The sequence below is a fragment of the Microtus pennsylvanicus genome, chromosome 3 (assembly GCF_037038515.1).
Source record: "Microtus pennsylvanicus isolate mMicPen1 chromosome 3, mMicPen1.hap1, whole genome shotgun sequence".
NCBI classification, from domain to species: Eukaryota; Metazoa; Chordata; class Mammalia; order Rodentia; family Cricetidae; genus Microtus; species Microtus pennsylvanicus.
The window spans coordinates 129,830,192-129,847,447 of NC_134581.1; the positions used below are offsets into that span (position 1 = coordinate 129,830,192).

The 17,256-nt window shown below is 43.9% G+C and overlaps 1 protein-coding gene across 1 annotated transcript in view; it reads left to right on the forward strand.

Moving 5' to 3' along the window:
- Svep1 (sushi, von Willebrand factor type A, EGF and pentraxin domain containing 1) overlaps positions 1–17,256 on the forward strand; it is a 156,204-nt gene that overhangs the window by 77,971 nt on the left and 60,977 nt on the right. The window contains exons 10-19 of the mRNA XM_075967148.1: positions 834–941; positions 1,827–1,958; positions 3,019–3,213; positions 4,336–4,457; positions 8,424–8,532; positions 9,913–10,077; positions 10,648–10,881; positions 12,865–13,026; positions 13,294–13,455; positions 16,797–16,958. Of these exons, the coding sequence (XP_075823263.1) occupies positions 834–941; positions 1,827–1,958; positions 3,019–3,213; positions 4,336–4,457; positions 8,424–8,532; positions 9,913–10,077; positions 10,648–10,881; positions 12,865–13,026; positions 13,294–13,455; positions 16,797–16,958 (1,551 nt within the window). The remainder of the gene's footprint in view (positions 1–833; positions 942–1,826; positions 1,959–3,018; positions 3,214–4,335; positions 4,458–8,423; positions 8,533–9,912; positions 10,078–10,647; positions 10,882–12,864; positions 13,027–13,293; positions 13,456–16,796; positions 16,959–17,256) is intronic.

Below are 17,256 nucleotides of genomic sequence, written 5' to 3' on the forward strand. Positions count from 1 at the left end.
CATCTGCAGTAAAGAGCAGAGAGAAGCAAATGCGCCCATGCTGCCTGCTCGCTTGCTTCTGCTCAGCTGGCTTTCTTCGTGCTTACACAGTTCAGAACCCCTGTTTAGGGAGTGATACCGCCTACAGTTAGGGTGAGTCTTCCCATTGTTGAGATGGGAACCAGAACAGTCTCACACAGGCAGGCCCACAGCTCATGGCCCCTCAGCTGAGACTCAAATGATGATAGGTTATGTCAACTGACGGTTAAAACTCACCAGCATGCCACCCTTCGATCTGAATTCTAATGTGTAGTAATCGAACTTGAAGGTCACAGTCTGTGCTTCTAACCATGTTTGACGGCTCATCTTTAATAAGCCAGTTAAAGGAGTCAGATCAGTACCAGAAAGAAAAAAAATTAATTCACTGTGGCCACATTGGAAAGCTGGATAAAGAGATCCAGCAAACCCCCCAAGTCTGTCTCTGGGGCCCTGAAGTGAGGTTAGAGTTTAAGTGATTGACCAAGCATCTGAACATCTAAGAAGTTCACTTCAAAGAGTGGCCCCACCCACCACTGACCCATCATTGGCTGGGCTTCGGCCTCATCCTGGAAGATGTCCAACAAATTGTTAGCGCTGTGTGAAATCTCTTTCTGGGAGACAAGCTCCCTCTCTGGCTGGTGCCTTCCCCTTCTCCGAGCACAAGATTACCTGGGAACATTTAGGGTCTGCTACTTCACTGTCTGCTAAACTGGGAGGTACAGGGGTTTCCTTGGAAGACCTTCGTTTCTACCAAGCTGGTTACAGTTGTTCTAAAGAGCAGTCATGACTTCTTTGTCCGATTCTTTGTTCTGCAGACGTGGAACCACCTGTCATAGATTGGTGCCGATCTCCACCTCCAATCCAGGTCTTAGAGAAGGAGCACTCTGCCAGCTGGGATGAGCCTCAGTTCTCAGACAACTCTGGTGAGGACGCACAGACCTTGTCAGCTGGGTACTGTGCTGGTCAGACTTTACTCTTAAATATGTCTTCAGATGGCAAAATACATAACAGCTAAGAAGAATGAGAAACGGCACCGATTAGTGTATTTTGATACACATACAATTGAACATTAGCATCTTGCTTGGCTGTTGGTCTCCTTATTTAATACTCACTGGGCCTTATTAAACCTTTGCTAGGTTTTGAACATACAGGTTTTAATGGGTTTACTAAATTGAGTCTATGGTGTCCTGGAAATATAAAAGATGAGTTCCTGATGGCATCCCCAGTCAAATTCTGTGTATTCACATTCATTCCCAAGTGTTAGATGGATAAATTACAACAGGTCATAGGAAGGTTGGGGGAAACCCAAGCAAATGTCATTGAAATTCATTTTTAAAACTTTCCCTCAGTCAGGCGGTGGTGGCGCATGCCTTTAATCCCCGCACTCAGGAGGCAGAGGCAGGTGGATCTCTGTGAGTTCGAGGCCAGCCTGGTCTACAAGAGCGAGTTCCGGGACAGGCACCAAAGCTACAGAGAAACCCTGTCTTGAAAATAAAAAAAAAAACTTTCCCTCAGACAACAAGAAAAGTTGGATCAGTTTCTTAAACTGTCAATATTCTAACAGAGCGAGTCAAAGATACTTCTGTTCATCAAAAGTCCTTAATTTCGTAGGACTTTTGAGTCTATTGTTTCTCTGCTATACAGCCCAAGTATCAAATTTTGTATTCTCTAGTAGCAGACAAGCCACACTAAGTGGCTTGCTCAGCCAGTTTGCACGAACTGAAAATGAAAGCGCCTCAGATGAAAGGGCAAGGTCAGCACTGTGGAGGGATGAGACTCAGGAATCACACCTTTTCTTCCCTTCCTAGGGGCTGAACTGGTCATCACCAGAAGTCACACCCAAGGAGACCTCTTTCCTCACGGGGAAACTGTTGTGTGGTATACGGCCACTGACCCCTCGGGCAATAACAGAACCTGTGACATCCACATTATCATAAAAGGTACTCTCTCCTCTCTCCGCCAGACCCTCCCCCAGCCTAGCTGTCCTTTGGTCTGTGTGATCACTGCTGTCCTCTGTTTGGGGGTGGGGGAGATAGGCTGTGAGTGCTGAGTCTTCAAGTGACCCATTGTAAGTTTCCAGTTAGCATCCTTGAGCTTGTGACAGGTCTTCTTTGAGGGTGGCCCTTAATTCCTGTGTTAACTAAAGAACCAGTTAGAAAGGGATTTCTTGAGTTGTCTTAGACGATATGGACTGGAGAGCCCAACTCTGGTTCCCGCACACTTGTGTGATGCAGAGAACCCAGTCATTGCTCAGTTCAAGAAACTGGAAGCTTGAGGGTGTATCCTGCATCCTCCAGATGCAATCCCAGTCCAGCGATGAAGGCCTGGAAGTTCCTCAGAGACTCACTGGGATACTAGAGGGCTGCAAGAACCTGGGTGCGTCCAGGAGTGACAGCAGCAATGGCAGATGCACTAGTTCCGGAAGAATGGACCTACCTGCTAGCTTTCTCTTCCTCCCTTTATCCCGCCCCGCCTCCCAGCTTATCGGGCAGGACTGGTGCATTCAGAGCAGGTCCTTCCCCCTGTTGATGACTTTCCCATTTGCCAGTCACCTTCTCTGACATTACTAATCGTGTAGGCGTCACTCCACCCAGTCAAGTTCACAGTCAAGGTTCACCATCACAACTGCAGCTTTCTGAACCTTTCCCCCTGACAATGCAAAGCGTTGCTTAAAAGACCCCAAAGATGTCTTTGCCACATAATGTTACCCAGGTTTTTTTATTCAAGCACTTATGCCAGAAATGACAGTGTAAGGTCAGATATATGTTTACCTTCTCATAAAATGTGCGGGACTCCTCACTGCACATTGGTACAACCATCCAATGTCTGCCTACAACACAAGGAACCAAAAGTAGTCAGTGCCGCTCTCCCAGCTGAGGACCCTTGAGAAAATGTTCCTAGGGCTAACGGGAGACAGGAGGAGTTCTTAGCTCGGCTTTAATTCCTGGACTATGCTGCCCCAGAACTATAACTGAATAATACAGTGTTATTTTGACACAGGTTCTCCCTGTGAGGTTCCCTTCACCCCTATAAACGGGGACTTTGTCTGTGCCCAGGACAGTGCTGGAGTCAACTGTACCCTGAGCTGCCGGGAGGGCTATGATTTCACAGAAGGGTCTATGGAGAAGTATTACTGCGCCTTTGAAGACGGTGTCTGGAGACCGCCGTATTCTACTGAGTGGCCGGACTGTGCTAGTAAGTTCCAGTTCTGCACCTTTCCAAGGGCACCATCGTGTGCTTTTCTGCGCATTACACAGAAAAAAAAGTGCTTTATAATGAGAATTAGCAGGGAGGGTGTCATGAATCGGCAAGTTGTGTGGTTTAAAATATTAGTCACCAGAGTCTTTTGGAGAATGGGTAACTATCTTGCCCAGGCAGAACTATTTTGAGTTACTTAAAAATGCTTGAAGAAGTTTATGAACATGAAATTCTCAGTGTGAAAGCATGAATATGAAGTTTCTTAGTGAAAGAGCTTATGTAACTTAATATCCAATGTAGGTGATATAATACAGTAGATTGTGTGGTGTTTTTAGATTTAACTTTGATTCAGAGCTGCTAATTCTAAGAGTGGTGGTGAGTGGAGAGTGTGGGGGGATGCTAGGGCTCGAACCCCTGGATTACAACATCCTAGAGTCTACAGTGCACGATGCCCACAATGCATACTTGCTACAAGAGCAAAGTTGCCTCTGTAGAAGTTACACTTTCAAAGATTATGACTACACATAACAGTTAAAGCTTTTAAATGTCTGTTAGTTGAAAATACAAACACATGATAAAAAACTTATATCAATGCAAACAACTTTGATGTAGTCAAGATCAAAGGATCTCTTAGTCTCCTCAGTGCTCCTTTTCTCATAGAACTGGGGGTTACAGAATACTCGGTCAAAGCAAACTCATTTGGGCATAGGAGCCCAGCGCCACTGGGCTGTGGTTTACTGTGGCCAGTGGATGCCTGGGACCCTTCACTGCCACCTCTCCACGGTCTTATAAATCTTGTCAGAAACAAAAGAAAATCAGCTTTAAAATCCTTCTGAAGTTGGCATACAAAACATTAGCCGTCACTGTGCAATTGCCACGCATATGTCATGACCCTTTGTAGAACTGGTCCTCCTCTGGGATCCCGGTTTAGATTCCATTTCCTCATAGCTAAACCTCTGGGCTGGAGATATAGGTCAGTGATAGAGCATTTATCTAGCACAAGAACGAGAAAGGGGAGGAGAGAGGAAAAGAGGAGAGGGAAGGGAAGGGGAGGGAAAGTAATTGCATGTGTCTTGGAAACTCTACCCAACTGAAGCTGCATCCCCTAAACTTTTCTAGTAAAACGTTTTGCAAACCATGGGTTCAAGTCCTTTGAGATGCTGTACAAAACAACTCGCTGTGACGACATGGATCTGCTTAAGAAGTTTTCGGCAGCGTTTGAAACCACCCTGGGGAAAATGGTATGTCACCAGGGGGCCTTGGCTCTATGAGGGACACTTAGGACACCACTAGGCTGTCTTAACTTCTCTGGATTGTTTGCAACTGTCGTTCCTAGTCCTGAATGTGCCTCTCTTTGAGATCCAAATTCGTATGTAGAATTACTCATTGAGTTTAGACTTCTGAATTCAGTCTGCATTAAAATGTTAAGTTTTTGAAATACCATGAACCAAAAGGTTTAAAAAGAGTTTAGGATCTTCGTGATTTAAAAATACTTGTCTTATTATTTAAAGTCTGATAGAAAATGTCCAAAATTATATTATATTATTTTATGATAAGAATAATCGAACTTTTAAAGATCTTCTTTTTTGTTGTTGCATTTTGGTTTGATTTTGGGGTTTGAGAGAGGGTCTCAGGTAGCCCACCCTGGCCTCTAACTCACTATGTAGCCAAGGCTGGCCTTGAACTGCTGGTCTTCCTGCCTCCACCTCCCTAGGAATGGGATTACACTGCAGCATTTCTCAAGCTGTGGGCCACAACCTCAATGGGGTTGAACCTAAGACCGTCTTCATATCAGGTCTTTATATTATGATTCATAGCAGTAGAAAAATGAGTTATGAAGTAGCAATGAATATATTTTGTGATTGGGAGTCAACACAACATGAGGGCCTACATTAAAGAGTCACAACATTAGGAAGGTTACAGACATGTACCGCCATACTCAGTATGTGTTATGGACATTGTATCCAGGGCTTCATGCATGCGAGGCGAGCACTCTACCACATGAGCTACATTCCCATCCAAAAGGATTTTCTATTTTATGTGGTTTTGTTTTGGTTTCGAGACAGCAGCGCAATGCACGTAACTGAATTGAATGTCTAGAAGGCAGGAAACATGCTTTTGTCTGCCAGGATGGAAGAAGATTTGTGGATTTGCTAATACAAAATTTAAAGCGCAGCTTGCAAAATGCCAAGTGTTGTTATAAAGATGTCCAATGTATTAGCTGGCATAGACTTAACAAGCTCTTGTTTTAAAATGGTTTGCCTAAGTTGGTAGAACCAAATTCCCAATAGGAAAATCACAGACACCATTGCCAGCAAATAGAGGGAACACTGTGTTCATCTGGTCATTGTGAGTACAGGGCAAGGATACACTCACAGCATTGCACCCTAGCCCAAACTATTCCTCAAGTAATACATAGAACTCACAATTGAAAACTGTGTCGAAGTGACTGTGTCGAAGTGGCTTTCTTTTGTCTAAAACAAACAGTAATAGGTTAAAGACAGTAAAAATGGAGCAGAATGTGTTATTAATGTACATTCATTTAATTAGTATTTAGTCAACGTCTATGTTTTATGGGATTAAGCTGGTCAAGCCTTACGCACTCAGATTTCACATCCTAATGAATAGAGGATTAATAAATTACAGGGGAAATATGCAGCAGGCCAGGTGGCAAGTGCTACAGGATAAAACAATGCAGAGTGTGGGAAATTTCACCAGCAAGTATCCTGTTTGAAAGAGGATTAAAGGGATAAGATGCTGAGCCAGGCAGAAGAAACAGCAAGCACAGAGGCCCCGAGGCAGGAATGTGTTTGGGAATCTGAAACACTACTGAGTTCAAAGTGGCAAGAGCAGGTGTAGCGAGGGTAGTGGAGTGAGTTAGGGTAAGAGATGCTCCAAGAGTTCATGTGAGGCAGAGAAAACAGGAGTGAGAAGGAAAATCAGACTGTGGGGAGCCATCGGAACCACTGCCAAGACTTTCCCTGCACTCTGTGATGGAAAGCCATGGACATCGGCCAGTTTTCTCACCACCTCGGTCAGTAGGAGGTACAGAAGGTAGGAGTGTGTTAGATGATCACACAGAAAACTAAAGCAAGAAAGGGGTGTTGGCTTGGGTAGCATTAACAATTGCGAGAAATAAGAGCATTGGAGGATATCAGCAGACTCTGTTGATCTAGCTGAGGGACAGGATGCAGACTGTGAAAGGAAGAGAACAGGCAGGAAGCCGAGCAGACAAAAGCACAACTGTAGGCTGTGTGCTCCCATGTGGGCTGGAAGTGAAAGAAAGAAGAACCTTCACTGACTTTCATTTGACTCGTGGAGCAAAAATGATCACCAGTGCACAGGGATGGGGAATAGGGGAGAAGAATGAGGAGAGAGAAAGGCAGGGCAGTTTTTAGTTGACCTTAACTGACCTTGAGTGAAATGTGATAGGATTGGCAAAAGCAGAGGTTAGAGATTCCCTCAAGCCATAGTCAGGTGAGAAGGGGGGGGTGGAAGGACACGGGGGATGGGGGGAACAGGTGAGAAAGGAAGTAGTCACTTCAACCTGTTGACGGTTATTTAGCAAACAGAGTAAGAAGGAACCCAAGTGAGCAGGCTTTTCCCAGGAAGGGGTTATTTCACAGGAATGGACCGTGGATGGAATCTAAGACAGATAAAGGGAAGATGAGAGGGGATGAGGGAGAGAGAAGGCAAGAGACTTCACTCAATAAAAACTCCAAGGAGGCCAAAGAAGTGCTGGATTCTTGAGCAGAGGAGAGGATGGTGTTGCTGGTGGTGACATAAAGTGGCCACGGGAGTGGTGACGTCAGACAACTGGAGGACAAGCGAGGAGAGGAAGCTAAGGGATGGGAGAGCAGCCAGGAGCGAGAATGAAATTGAGAATTGAGTAAGAAATGGTGTTCACAACAGCACAGCTACAAAGGACAGCGAGGGTGGAGCTGGCAACCTTCCAGGCTTCAAGGAGGCAACAGGGAACAGGATGACCTAGAAATAGGAGGAAAGTGTAGGACGATGCTTCCACTTGCAGACCTGCAAGATGTGGGTTTGTGATGGTTCCAGAACCATCCTCTGAAAAAATAGTCCTGAAATCTGGAAAGTTGTGCTTCATTTGGAGCAAAGATAAAGAGAATGAAGAGAAAATATGACTTTGGCAACTTTTCTTTTACTGACTGAGTTTCAGGGAACACAAAGGAGAGCTGGGGAAGAAGAGGAGAGGGAAACAGAACCTTACAGAAGGGAGTTGCCCTAGTTAAGTTAGGGTTTCTTTCCTTTTCTTTTTCTTTTTTCTTTTTTCATTTTCTTTTCCTTTCTTGGTTTTTCGAGACAAGGTTTCTCTGTAGCTTTGAAGAGCCTGCGCCACCATGGCCCAGCCTAGTTAGGGTTTCTATTGCTGCAAAGAAACACCATGACCAAAAGCAAGTTGGGAAGGACAGGGTTTATTTGGATTACACTTCTACAATATAGTCCATCATTGAAGGAAGTCAGGACAGGAACTCAAACAGGGAAGAAATCTGGAGGCAGGAGCTGTTGCAGAAGCCATGGAGGAGTGCTGCTTATCGGCTTGCTCATCATGGCTTGTTCAGTCTGCTTTCTTATTGAACCTAGGACCACCAGCCCAGGGATGGAGGCATCCACAATGGGCTGGGCCCTCTCCCATCCAGTCACTAATTAAGAAAATGTTCTACAGCTTTCTCTTACAAAGGGATTTTCTCAATTGAGGGTCCCTCCTTTCAGATGACTCTCGCTTGTGCCAAGATGACATAAGATTAGCCAGCACAGGGGTTAAAGAATCTATACCATGGTAGTCTCAAGTCAGAGTCCTGGGCTTCCTCTGGTGGGTGACAGAAATGGAGATTAAAAAGTCTGAGTTTAATCCTGATGGCCTGAGACAGTGAGAGGCTGTAGGTGAGAGGGAGGGGAGAAGGAAGGGAGGAGGGAGAGAGTGAGGGAAGGAAGGAAAAAGGAAGGGAGGAGGGAGAGAGAGAGGGAGGGAGGGAGGGAGGGAGGGAGGGAGGGAGGGAGGGAGGGAGGGAGGGAGGGAGGGAAGGAGGAAGACAAAGAACTTTTCCTAACATGTAGAGTTCTGGAAAAACGAAGGGCCTTTCCTCTTCTCTGGCTAATGGGAAGTGAGGTCCAGGAGAGCCAAGAGCTCAGCAGAAGCACAGAGGGGATGTGATTTCCATGCTCTTCCTCTTCCTCTGCAGGTCCCGTCCTTTTGTAGTGATGCTGGTGACATTGACTGCAGACTGGAGGACCGGACCAAAAAATACTGCATCGAATATAATTATGACTATGAAAATGGCTTTGCAATTGGTAATGGCATTATGTAGCAGTGGTGGGGTGCAGGATGGATCAACAAAATGAAATTACTCCACAGGAGTGGTGAAAAAGAGAAAAAGAAATTTAGCTTTTATTAATTTATTCTTCAAGTGTTTTAGGATGGCTATATAATTTGATCATGTAATAATTCATTATGAATATCATAAATTTTGGTATGAAATGAACCACTTTCAAATATTAGCCAAAGCGCTTCAGGATAAAGGTCACCTTGTGATGGCAATTTAAAAATTGTCTTATCACATAATGTAATCATAACAGTCAGAAAGTATTTAAGCAGTGATTTTTATCTGGCATCCATCCAATTGGCCTTGCAAGTAAGCCAATAATTCAAAATAATTATACATAAGACGTATCCATATTTCTCACCCAGGTTATAAAATCCAGTTATTAAAATCTAGTATCTAAGTCTAAGCATAATTTCAGTCCAAGTAGACTGAAATTTTCTCTCTAGGAGTTTCTAAGTCTGGTAAATCAATTTTCCATAATTGCCCCATAGCAGTTGTGGGGAACTATGTAGCTGAAATCACTAAAATATCGACCCCAGCTTTTTACATACATACAGAAAGCAAACAAATCCTTGAAGACAGGTTCCCTAGGTGGCAGGCTCGTGAACACAGCAAGTGTGTAAAGGACATAATTAAGGTCAGTGTGGCCAAGACAACATGGATGTCACTTAATTGGCTGACACACTGGGGTTTTGTAATGAGTCAGATATTAAACCAGGCGCTGCATATAAACTGTCCCATCTTATTACAGACAATGAAGTCAGGCTCATTTCTCCATCTATTAATGAAGGGATCAGAGTTCAGAAAGATGAAAGCAGCTGGCCCAGGTTATACAATCACGTGTCACACCTCATGGAGTGAAAATCTGGTGTCTGGCTGTTAATCACAGTGCCAGCAGGGGCACCTCGCAAGTCACACACAGCCATGTCTTCTCCAGCAACACGAACATTACAAGCTGCCCTTGCCAGCTTCCCCACCTTGAATACAGGAGGCAGATCTTTTACTATGTTCGTTAAGCTTATAAAGCCATTTTTAAATGGAGGAAGGATATAGAAGAGAAATAGGAAATGATGAGACTCCCATACCTCCTCCCTATTTCCCTCTGAGGTGAGAATAATCACCTGGGAACTGAAAGATGCCCGAAATCCTATATACTCTCAGAGGTAAATGGGTAATGGTCTCTAAATTAAAAGCAAAATACCCCCACAATGACAATTTAAGGTGATGGGCCAAATCCACTGTACGCCGGGGACAATTGAATAGTTACTGCAGGCAGTTTGACTTGTGACATTAGAACCTGAACACGGAGGAAGATGTGCCTGTCTGATCTCTTGTTTCTCTGCCTCAGGACCAGGGGGCTGGGGTGCAGGTAACAGGCTGGATTACTCTTACGATCACTTCCTGGATGTTGTACAAGAAACACCTCCAGGTGTGGGCAAAGCAAGATCGACACGGATGAAAAGATCGGCCCCATCATCTGACCCCAAAATTCAGCTAATTTTTAACATCACAGGTAAGGATAAACTTTCCATTTGCCGAAAGAGTAGGAAGTGAAATTTGGGGTTGGGAAGCTCGTTCTGAACTCTTTCGTGCCTCGTGTTTATTAGGAGGTGGCCCTGGAGAGTACTAGAGAGAGCGGGGCCAACTAAATGTGGCCACGGTTTGCGGTTTAGGGTCACAGATGCGTTTTCTGATCCTTGCAGTAACCAATACCTGCTTTACTTGTATGTTGACAGGATGAACTTAGACCTGTTTTAAACAGTAAGAGTATAGACTAATTCATCCTGTCCTGATGAGTTCCCTCAACAGGTGATGGTAACACAGTGTCTCAGGAAAGGACTCAAACATACATATTTCGTTCTTAATACAGCCCACATGTGACCTATTTAGTGAAAACTGATTGGCCTTATTCTGAATTAATTTCTTTCTCTGAAGGACTTTAAGATACGATTTCGTTGACGGCAAAAATGAGTATTACAGTTAGCACCTAACAGACCCTTTGCGTGGGTGTGAGTGCATGCGTGTGTGAGTGTGAATGTGTGTGTGCACATGCATGTTTAATTGTGTTGTGTTTTTATCTCAGCTAGTGTGCCCCTGCCGGAGGAGAGAAACGATACCCTTGAATTGGCAAATCAGCAGCGACTCATCAAGACCTTGGAAACCATCACCAACCGCCTGAAAAACACCCTGAATAAGGAGCCCATGTACTCTTTCCAGCTTGCCTCTGAGATGGTGGTGGCTGACAGCAATTCCCTGGAGACAGAGAAGGCCTTTCTCTTCTGCAGACCGGGATCTGTGCTGAGGGGGCGCATGTGCGGTAAGCCTCCCCTGGGACCCAGCTGTATACTGTGCCCAGGGTCAAATGGCTGGGCACAGATATTTTTCCAAGGGTGTAGAATGAACATTGATATGAAACAGGCATTTTCCATTGTTGTGTGGCTGCTACTACACTATGTTGTCTCAAGAACCTGAGTGTGCACCATTGTTGAAGACAAGCAAAGTGTTTTATGTGGGGGAAACAAATCTTATTTTCAACTCTAGTTCTTTAAACCTCATAGTGGTGCAGGAGAAATAGCTCGGCATCCACATTTGGCAGCTCACAGCCACTGGGAACATTAGCTCCAGGGGTTCTGATTCCCTCTTCTGGGTCCCACTGACACTTGTGTGCACACCACACACACACACACACATGCACACACAAATAAATAAGTAAACAAAAATAAATCTTAAAAATAAATAAAACCTCATGACATTTTATCTATTATTTCAACAATAGCCCACACATTTGACCATTTTTTTGTATATCAGATACACACCTCTTCTAGTTAATCTTGTTCAGCATCTCTATGGTGTATGATTAATATTAATACACAGTACAGATGAGAAAAGTGAAGCCAGAGAGGTTAAGGACATACTCACAGAAAGTGATATAGCAGAGATTTCCAAACTACACATCCAATTCTAAAATCTTGACTTTTTTTCAATTAGGGCAAAATTCACACAAATAAGTACTTTAAAATGTACAATTAAATGGCGTTAAGTTCATTCTCAGGGTGCAACCATTACTTCTGTCTACTTTCAGAACATCTTCAAACTCTTGTCCTCACTAGTCTTTCCCCACTCTTCCTCCCTATCTCCTTAACCCTACACTATACAGCTACATCACAATCTGGATTAACTCCAGCCTGATTCCTAAAGAGGCCACTGCACATGCACGCGTGTGTGTGCGCGCGCACACACACACACAAAGACAGTCAATGACATGAATCCCATGTTAGTCTCCCTTAAATCATGCCCTTGTATTCTGCCTGGGGAAACTCCTTTCACGGTTCTTACTGCCATCTGACATCATTTGTGTTTTCCCTGGTGTGTCAAAATCAGCTCATCAGAGCTGTTAATATGACCCTACTCGGGTCTCTTTTCCACTCTCTGAGAACAAGCAGGAATCGTCTTGACTACTACTTCTCCCGTCTCGGTGGGGTCTTCAGACACCCTGCACTGCGTCAGAAAGCCTGGGCCATGTCAGATAGCCTGCACATGGCAGTTTGGGGATGGAAAATTAGAAATCTGTTTTTAACAAGCACCCAGGTTCTAGTTGTAACCATGAGCGTCCCCAAGTCACCAAGCATAGAGTTCAAGCATCTCTCTTTACTAACAGCCAGATCACTGAGTTTTTCTATTTGACCTCAGAACGTCCATGCTACTACAAGTTATAAGGTGGGCCTGTTTTCTTGGAGCCCCTGGATTAGAGGATGCCTTCATAGGATGAGAACTCCTCTAGACATGGTGAAGGCTCTTCCTCACCTGTTTCGATCCTGCCATATCAACTTGTCTCTTGTCTCTAGAAATGACACTGTCATGGACACGTTGTTTAGTTTTATGGGAGCCGGGAGCATGCAGAGAGACAATTTAGAAAACATTTGCAATATCACAAAGCCATCACGAGCTCATCTAAATATTCATTATTTTATCCTTGTCTTCTGGCAGGTTTTTTGTTGTTGTTAACTATGTATTTTCTATAATGCTATGGTTGGTCATAGCTTTCCTCCATTGTTGAAAGCCCTGTTATAGCAACACTAAAACTGATCAGTAAAACTTATGCATCTCCTCAAAATAAATATCTACCACTTGGGTTTGTAGAAACATATTTCTGGAAGGTCTACTCACTATGGCTGTAAAACTCTGACAGTAAAATTTCACACATGAATAATAGTACCTAGACACAAGCTTCATAAGAAAAAAAGAACCCAAGGGTGTCGTGGTGCGGGGATCTGAATTTCCTGGCTGTTTTTCTCCACAGTCAACTGCCCCCTGGGAACCTATTACTCTCTGGAGCACTCCACCTGTGAAAGCTGCCTGATCGGATCCTATCAAGATGAGGAAGGGCAGCTGGAGTGTAAACTGTGTCCCCCCAGGACTCACACGGAGTATCTCCACTCGAGAAGCATCTCCGAATGCAAAGGTACAGGCTTACAGGCTTGGACCTAGACCGGCTGGATTTCGTGTCCAGTTGCAATGGGAGAAAGGTTTCTTTGTCTATCACCTGGTATTGTCAAGGCTCCTGCATCAAAAGATAAATTAACAGGAGACAATCAAGCTCATTGATTTAATCAACGTGTTAAGTGGCACGGGAGCCTTTAGACGTGAAGACACAGCGAACCTAGGAAATGTGTGTGTCATGCCATGTTTGATGATGAGTTTGCTCATTGTGTCGTACCCTTCTTTCCAGCTCAGTGTAAGCAAGGCACCTACTCCTCCAGTGGGCTCGAGACCTGTGAGTCGTGTCCGCTGGGTACTTATCAACCAGAATTTGGATCCCGGAGCTGCCTCGTATGCCCAGAAACCACCACGACTGTAAAAAGAGGAGCTGTAGACATCTCTGCTTGCGGAGGTTATCATTGATGCCTCGGATGTTTATATTTATTTACATGTTAAGTTCTCTGCGTGGAGGAGTGGGATGCTTTTAACAAAACTAAATGTCCACAGTATGCGAAGAATGTAAATAACTGTCTCTTTGTGGGGAATTCTTTTCTCTCAGCTGCTCGGCACTTCAGGATAAACAATGGGCTCTCTGTGTATAGCACAAGGCTTCTATCCCAGGCCTCAGGAATACACATGAGGCTTCCTGGTACCATAGAAATACAGGTTTCTGGGTGCTGTCCCCAGAATTTTGGTTCACTGGGTGTAACGTGCATTTCTATCTGGTACTCAGGGAATACCTACTTTTACAAGTTCGGAGATCACACTGTGGCAAACACTGGCTTCAGCACTCCACTTTGAATATGTCTAATACCCCAACTGAGTACAGTCAGCCAGCCAGTCAGCCAGCCAGAAATTCCTGAAGATATAAACAAAACTAGAAGATTAAAAGCTTCACACTATCTCAAAACCAGAACTGAGAGTCAGTTATGGGCTGGGGAGGTGGCTCAGTCACTGAACGCTTGTTGTAAGAGCATGCAGACCTAAGTTCAAATCAGCAGCACCAACGTGAGAGGCCAAACATGGCAACACACGTGTAATCTCAGAAGTGGGAGGCAGGGACAGGAGGATCTCTGGGGCTTACTGGCCAGCCATTCTTATCCAGCGATGATCTCCAGGTTCAGTGAGAGACCCTGTTTTAAACAATAAGGTGGATAGTGACAGAGGAAGATACACACACAGAGACACACAAATGTATACACATGCATGAACACATATACAAATGCAAACACACACAGGAACACATACAGATATATACATACACATGAACACATACACAAATGTATACCTACACGTGAATACACACTAATGTGTATGTACATACGAACACACACACACACACCAGCCTGTTGCTGGAAACTCTGAAAGTTCATTTCCCTGCAATGCTAGTGGAGCTGTGTTCACAAGGAAAGGTTGCAGGGCTGTCTCTACAGTACCACACAGAGTTGCAAGCAGGCCTGCATGGTGGCTCTTAGTGCGTCCTCCCATCCCGCTTACTCTAGCGTAAAAGCCTAAAGTTTATGGCAAGCCAGAGAGTATGAAAATGGTTTCTTATTGAAAGGTTGCTGTTCTTAAGAGCCAGCCTGCTCTGTGCCAGTTCTCCAGGCTACACAGCAAGCCATGCACACACATCCTTACTGAGCTACAGCCATACACAGCTACAGCAACCAGAAAGAGACTGAGATTCCTCGCTGCTGGCCAAGTGGGCAGTTTACCTGGAGCAGTGGAAGGGTACGCCAGAGCTGCGTCTAACGAGACATTGTCCTCAGAAGTTAAGAGCCATAGGACGTAGGAGAATGGACGTTGAATGATAAGATTTATACATCTTCCCATTTGTTTAAACTGTCTCAGTGTACTAGGGTCATGGCAGATAAAAAATTTAGACAGATTTCTTGAGTAGTGTTCATCAATGTAATTTTCACCAAGAGTCAAGAAGAGAACTTTTTAGACCGTGGTTGAAGCCCATCCCATAAAAAATGCCTGTTGAGTCAAAGCAACCTCCAATTTTTGTTTTTATTGGAAAAAAAAAATCAAAGAATCACATTATGCTTAAAATGGATTTGCTAGACACTCTTTGATTTTGTTAATATGTGAACTAATTTTGAAAGGAAGTCTGCAGAAAAATAATTCTGCCCCTGCTCCAACATCCTCCAACCACAAAACAACTGGAATTTTTGCAGGGCAGCAAGTTCGTATTTGACTTTTCTTTTCGCGTTCTAAATAAGCTTTGAGGCTTGTCTAATACCAGCTTTGCAATTAAGCAATTCTAGTTCCCAGAATGTGGCCGAAATTCTGGGAAATGCCCCGTGTCTCCGAGTGTTCCTAGCACAGCTAGCCACATTCTTCTCAACACGGGCTAGCAGCAGGGATAACTTAGCTCTTTCTGTGGGCTAGGGCCAGCACTATTGTACTTCACAACTGACCCTCGCAGATTCTCTCTTGGTTTCAACTTCCTTCCCTCCTTTTTCTTGTCTTTCCTTCGCTCCATCTGTCTCTCTTTCATTATTACTTTCTTTCTATATTGTTTGATGTTTAGAGATGTATCATTCTGTATTTTGCTGAGTTTAACTTACATTTCTTAAAAAGAAAATACCTGCTATGTTTCAGCCTGCTCAAAATGGTCATAATCACTATAACAACCGTATGTTATGCGTTACTACCATGCTTATACAATACAACCTGTATACATCTTATCTTTTCTTACATACATGTCCTTTGGCTTGTGGCTAAAAATCTGAAAGTTCTTGGTCCCATAAACGACACCTGGTCGTCATTGTTGACGCATCCACCCCAAAGGACCAGGATATATATTTTATGAGGACCAGAATGATACCACCTCTCGCTCTGACCCTTTAGGGTGCATTAACTGACCTCTGGCCTTGTCTTTGGAAACATATTAACTTATTCCTTTATTCATTTTTGTGTGTTTAAAGTGTGTTGCATGTGGCATGTTGCTATCATACTTATATGCCCACTGTAGTCCAACAAGTTCATGCATCGCACCATCTCTGTGGGGTGGCTCCTGAAATCTGTTCTGAATTCTGTACTTCCCAGATTACAACACAGTATTATCAAATGTCCCATACATTTATTTAAAGGCCAAGTTTATTAAGCTCCATGGTTGTATTTGCTGTTCTTAACACCACCAATTAACAATAATTTGCAAGGTAATATTTTTCCCAGGCCATTTCGGTGTACTGTTTTAAATTTGACTTATTATTATCAATATTACTACTAATATTGGTAGTAAAGGAAATTGCTGCATTCTTTCCCCATGGCCAGGACATTAACACATGCATGTTCTATGTATATTTAGCCTTATATTATGTACTAAATCATACTGCAATGAAAATATGTGCCTTTGTTTACTGAATATATAAAGATGTACCGTTTTTCAATTTTCTTTTTTCTTCTTTCTTTGATTTTTTGAGGCAGGGTTTCTCTGTGCAACAGCCCTGGTTATTCTGGAACTCACTCTGTAGACCAGGCTGGTCTGGAATTCACAGACATCTACCTGCTTCTGCCTCCCAAGTGCTGGGATTAAAGGCATGCGTCACCACCACCCAGTTCCATTTTTTGTCTTATACTATCAGATGGCAAATTGAACTAGGTGTCTGGGACTTCCTTTTTCAATAGAAAGAGGGGATGCAAGTGTTTCAATAGCTTTCTTACAAGCAACAGCTAGGAAACTTATCTGAAATGTAGAGTCATCTCACACACACACACAGACAATCTTTTTTTTTTCCTTTGTAGTGCCCTGTCCGGTAGGAGAATTCTCCCGCTCTGGGCTCACACCCTGCTATCCATGCCCTCGAGACTATTACCAGCCCAACGCAGGGAAGTCCTTCTGCCTAGCTTGTCCCTTTTATGGAACCACGACCATCACTGGTGCCACGTCTATCACGGATTGCTCAAGTGAGTTCTCAGACTTTATGCCGGGGTCTTGCCTGTGCCTCTCTGGTCTCTTCTGTGCTGAGCATCACCATGTCAGGTGGACTCGTAAATCAATTTTAGTACATTTATTATTTGCGTACTCGTTTGTGTGCATGTATGTGTGCGCATGCATGTGTATGTCTGTGCACATGTGTGCCTATACACACGTGTATCCAACAACACTCATGTGGAGGGCAAACACCAGCTTACAGGAATCATAACTTACAGCTTTCACCATGTGTGTCCTGGGATTGAACTCAGGCCACCATTCTTGATGGTA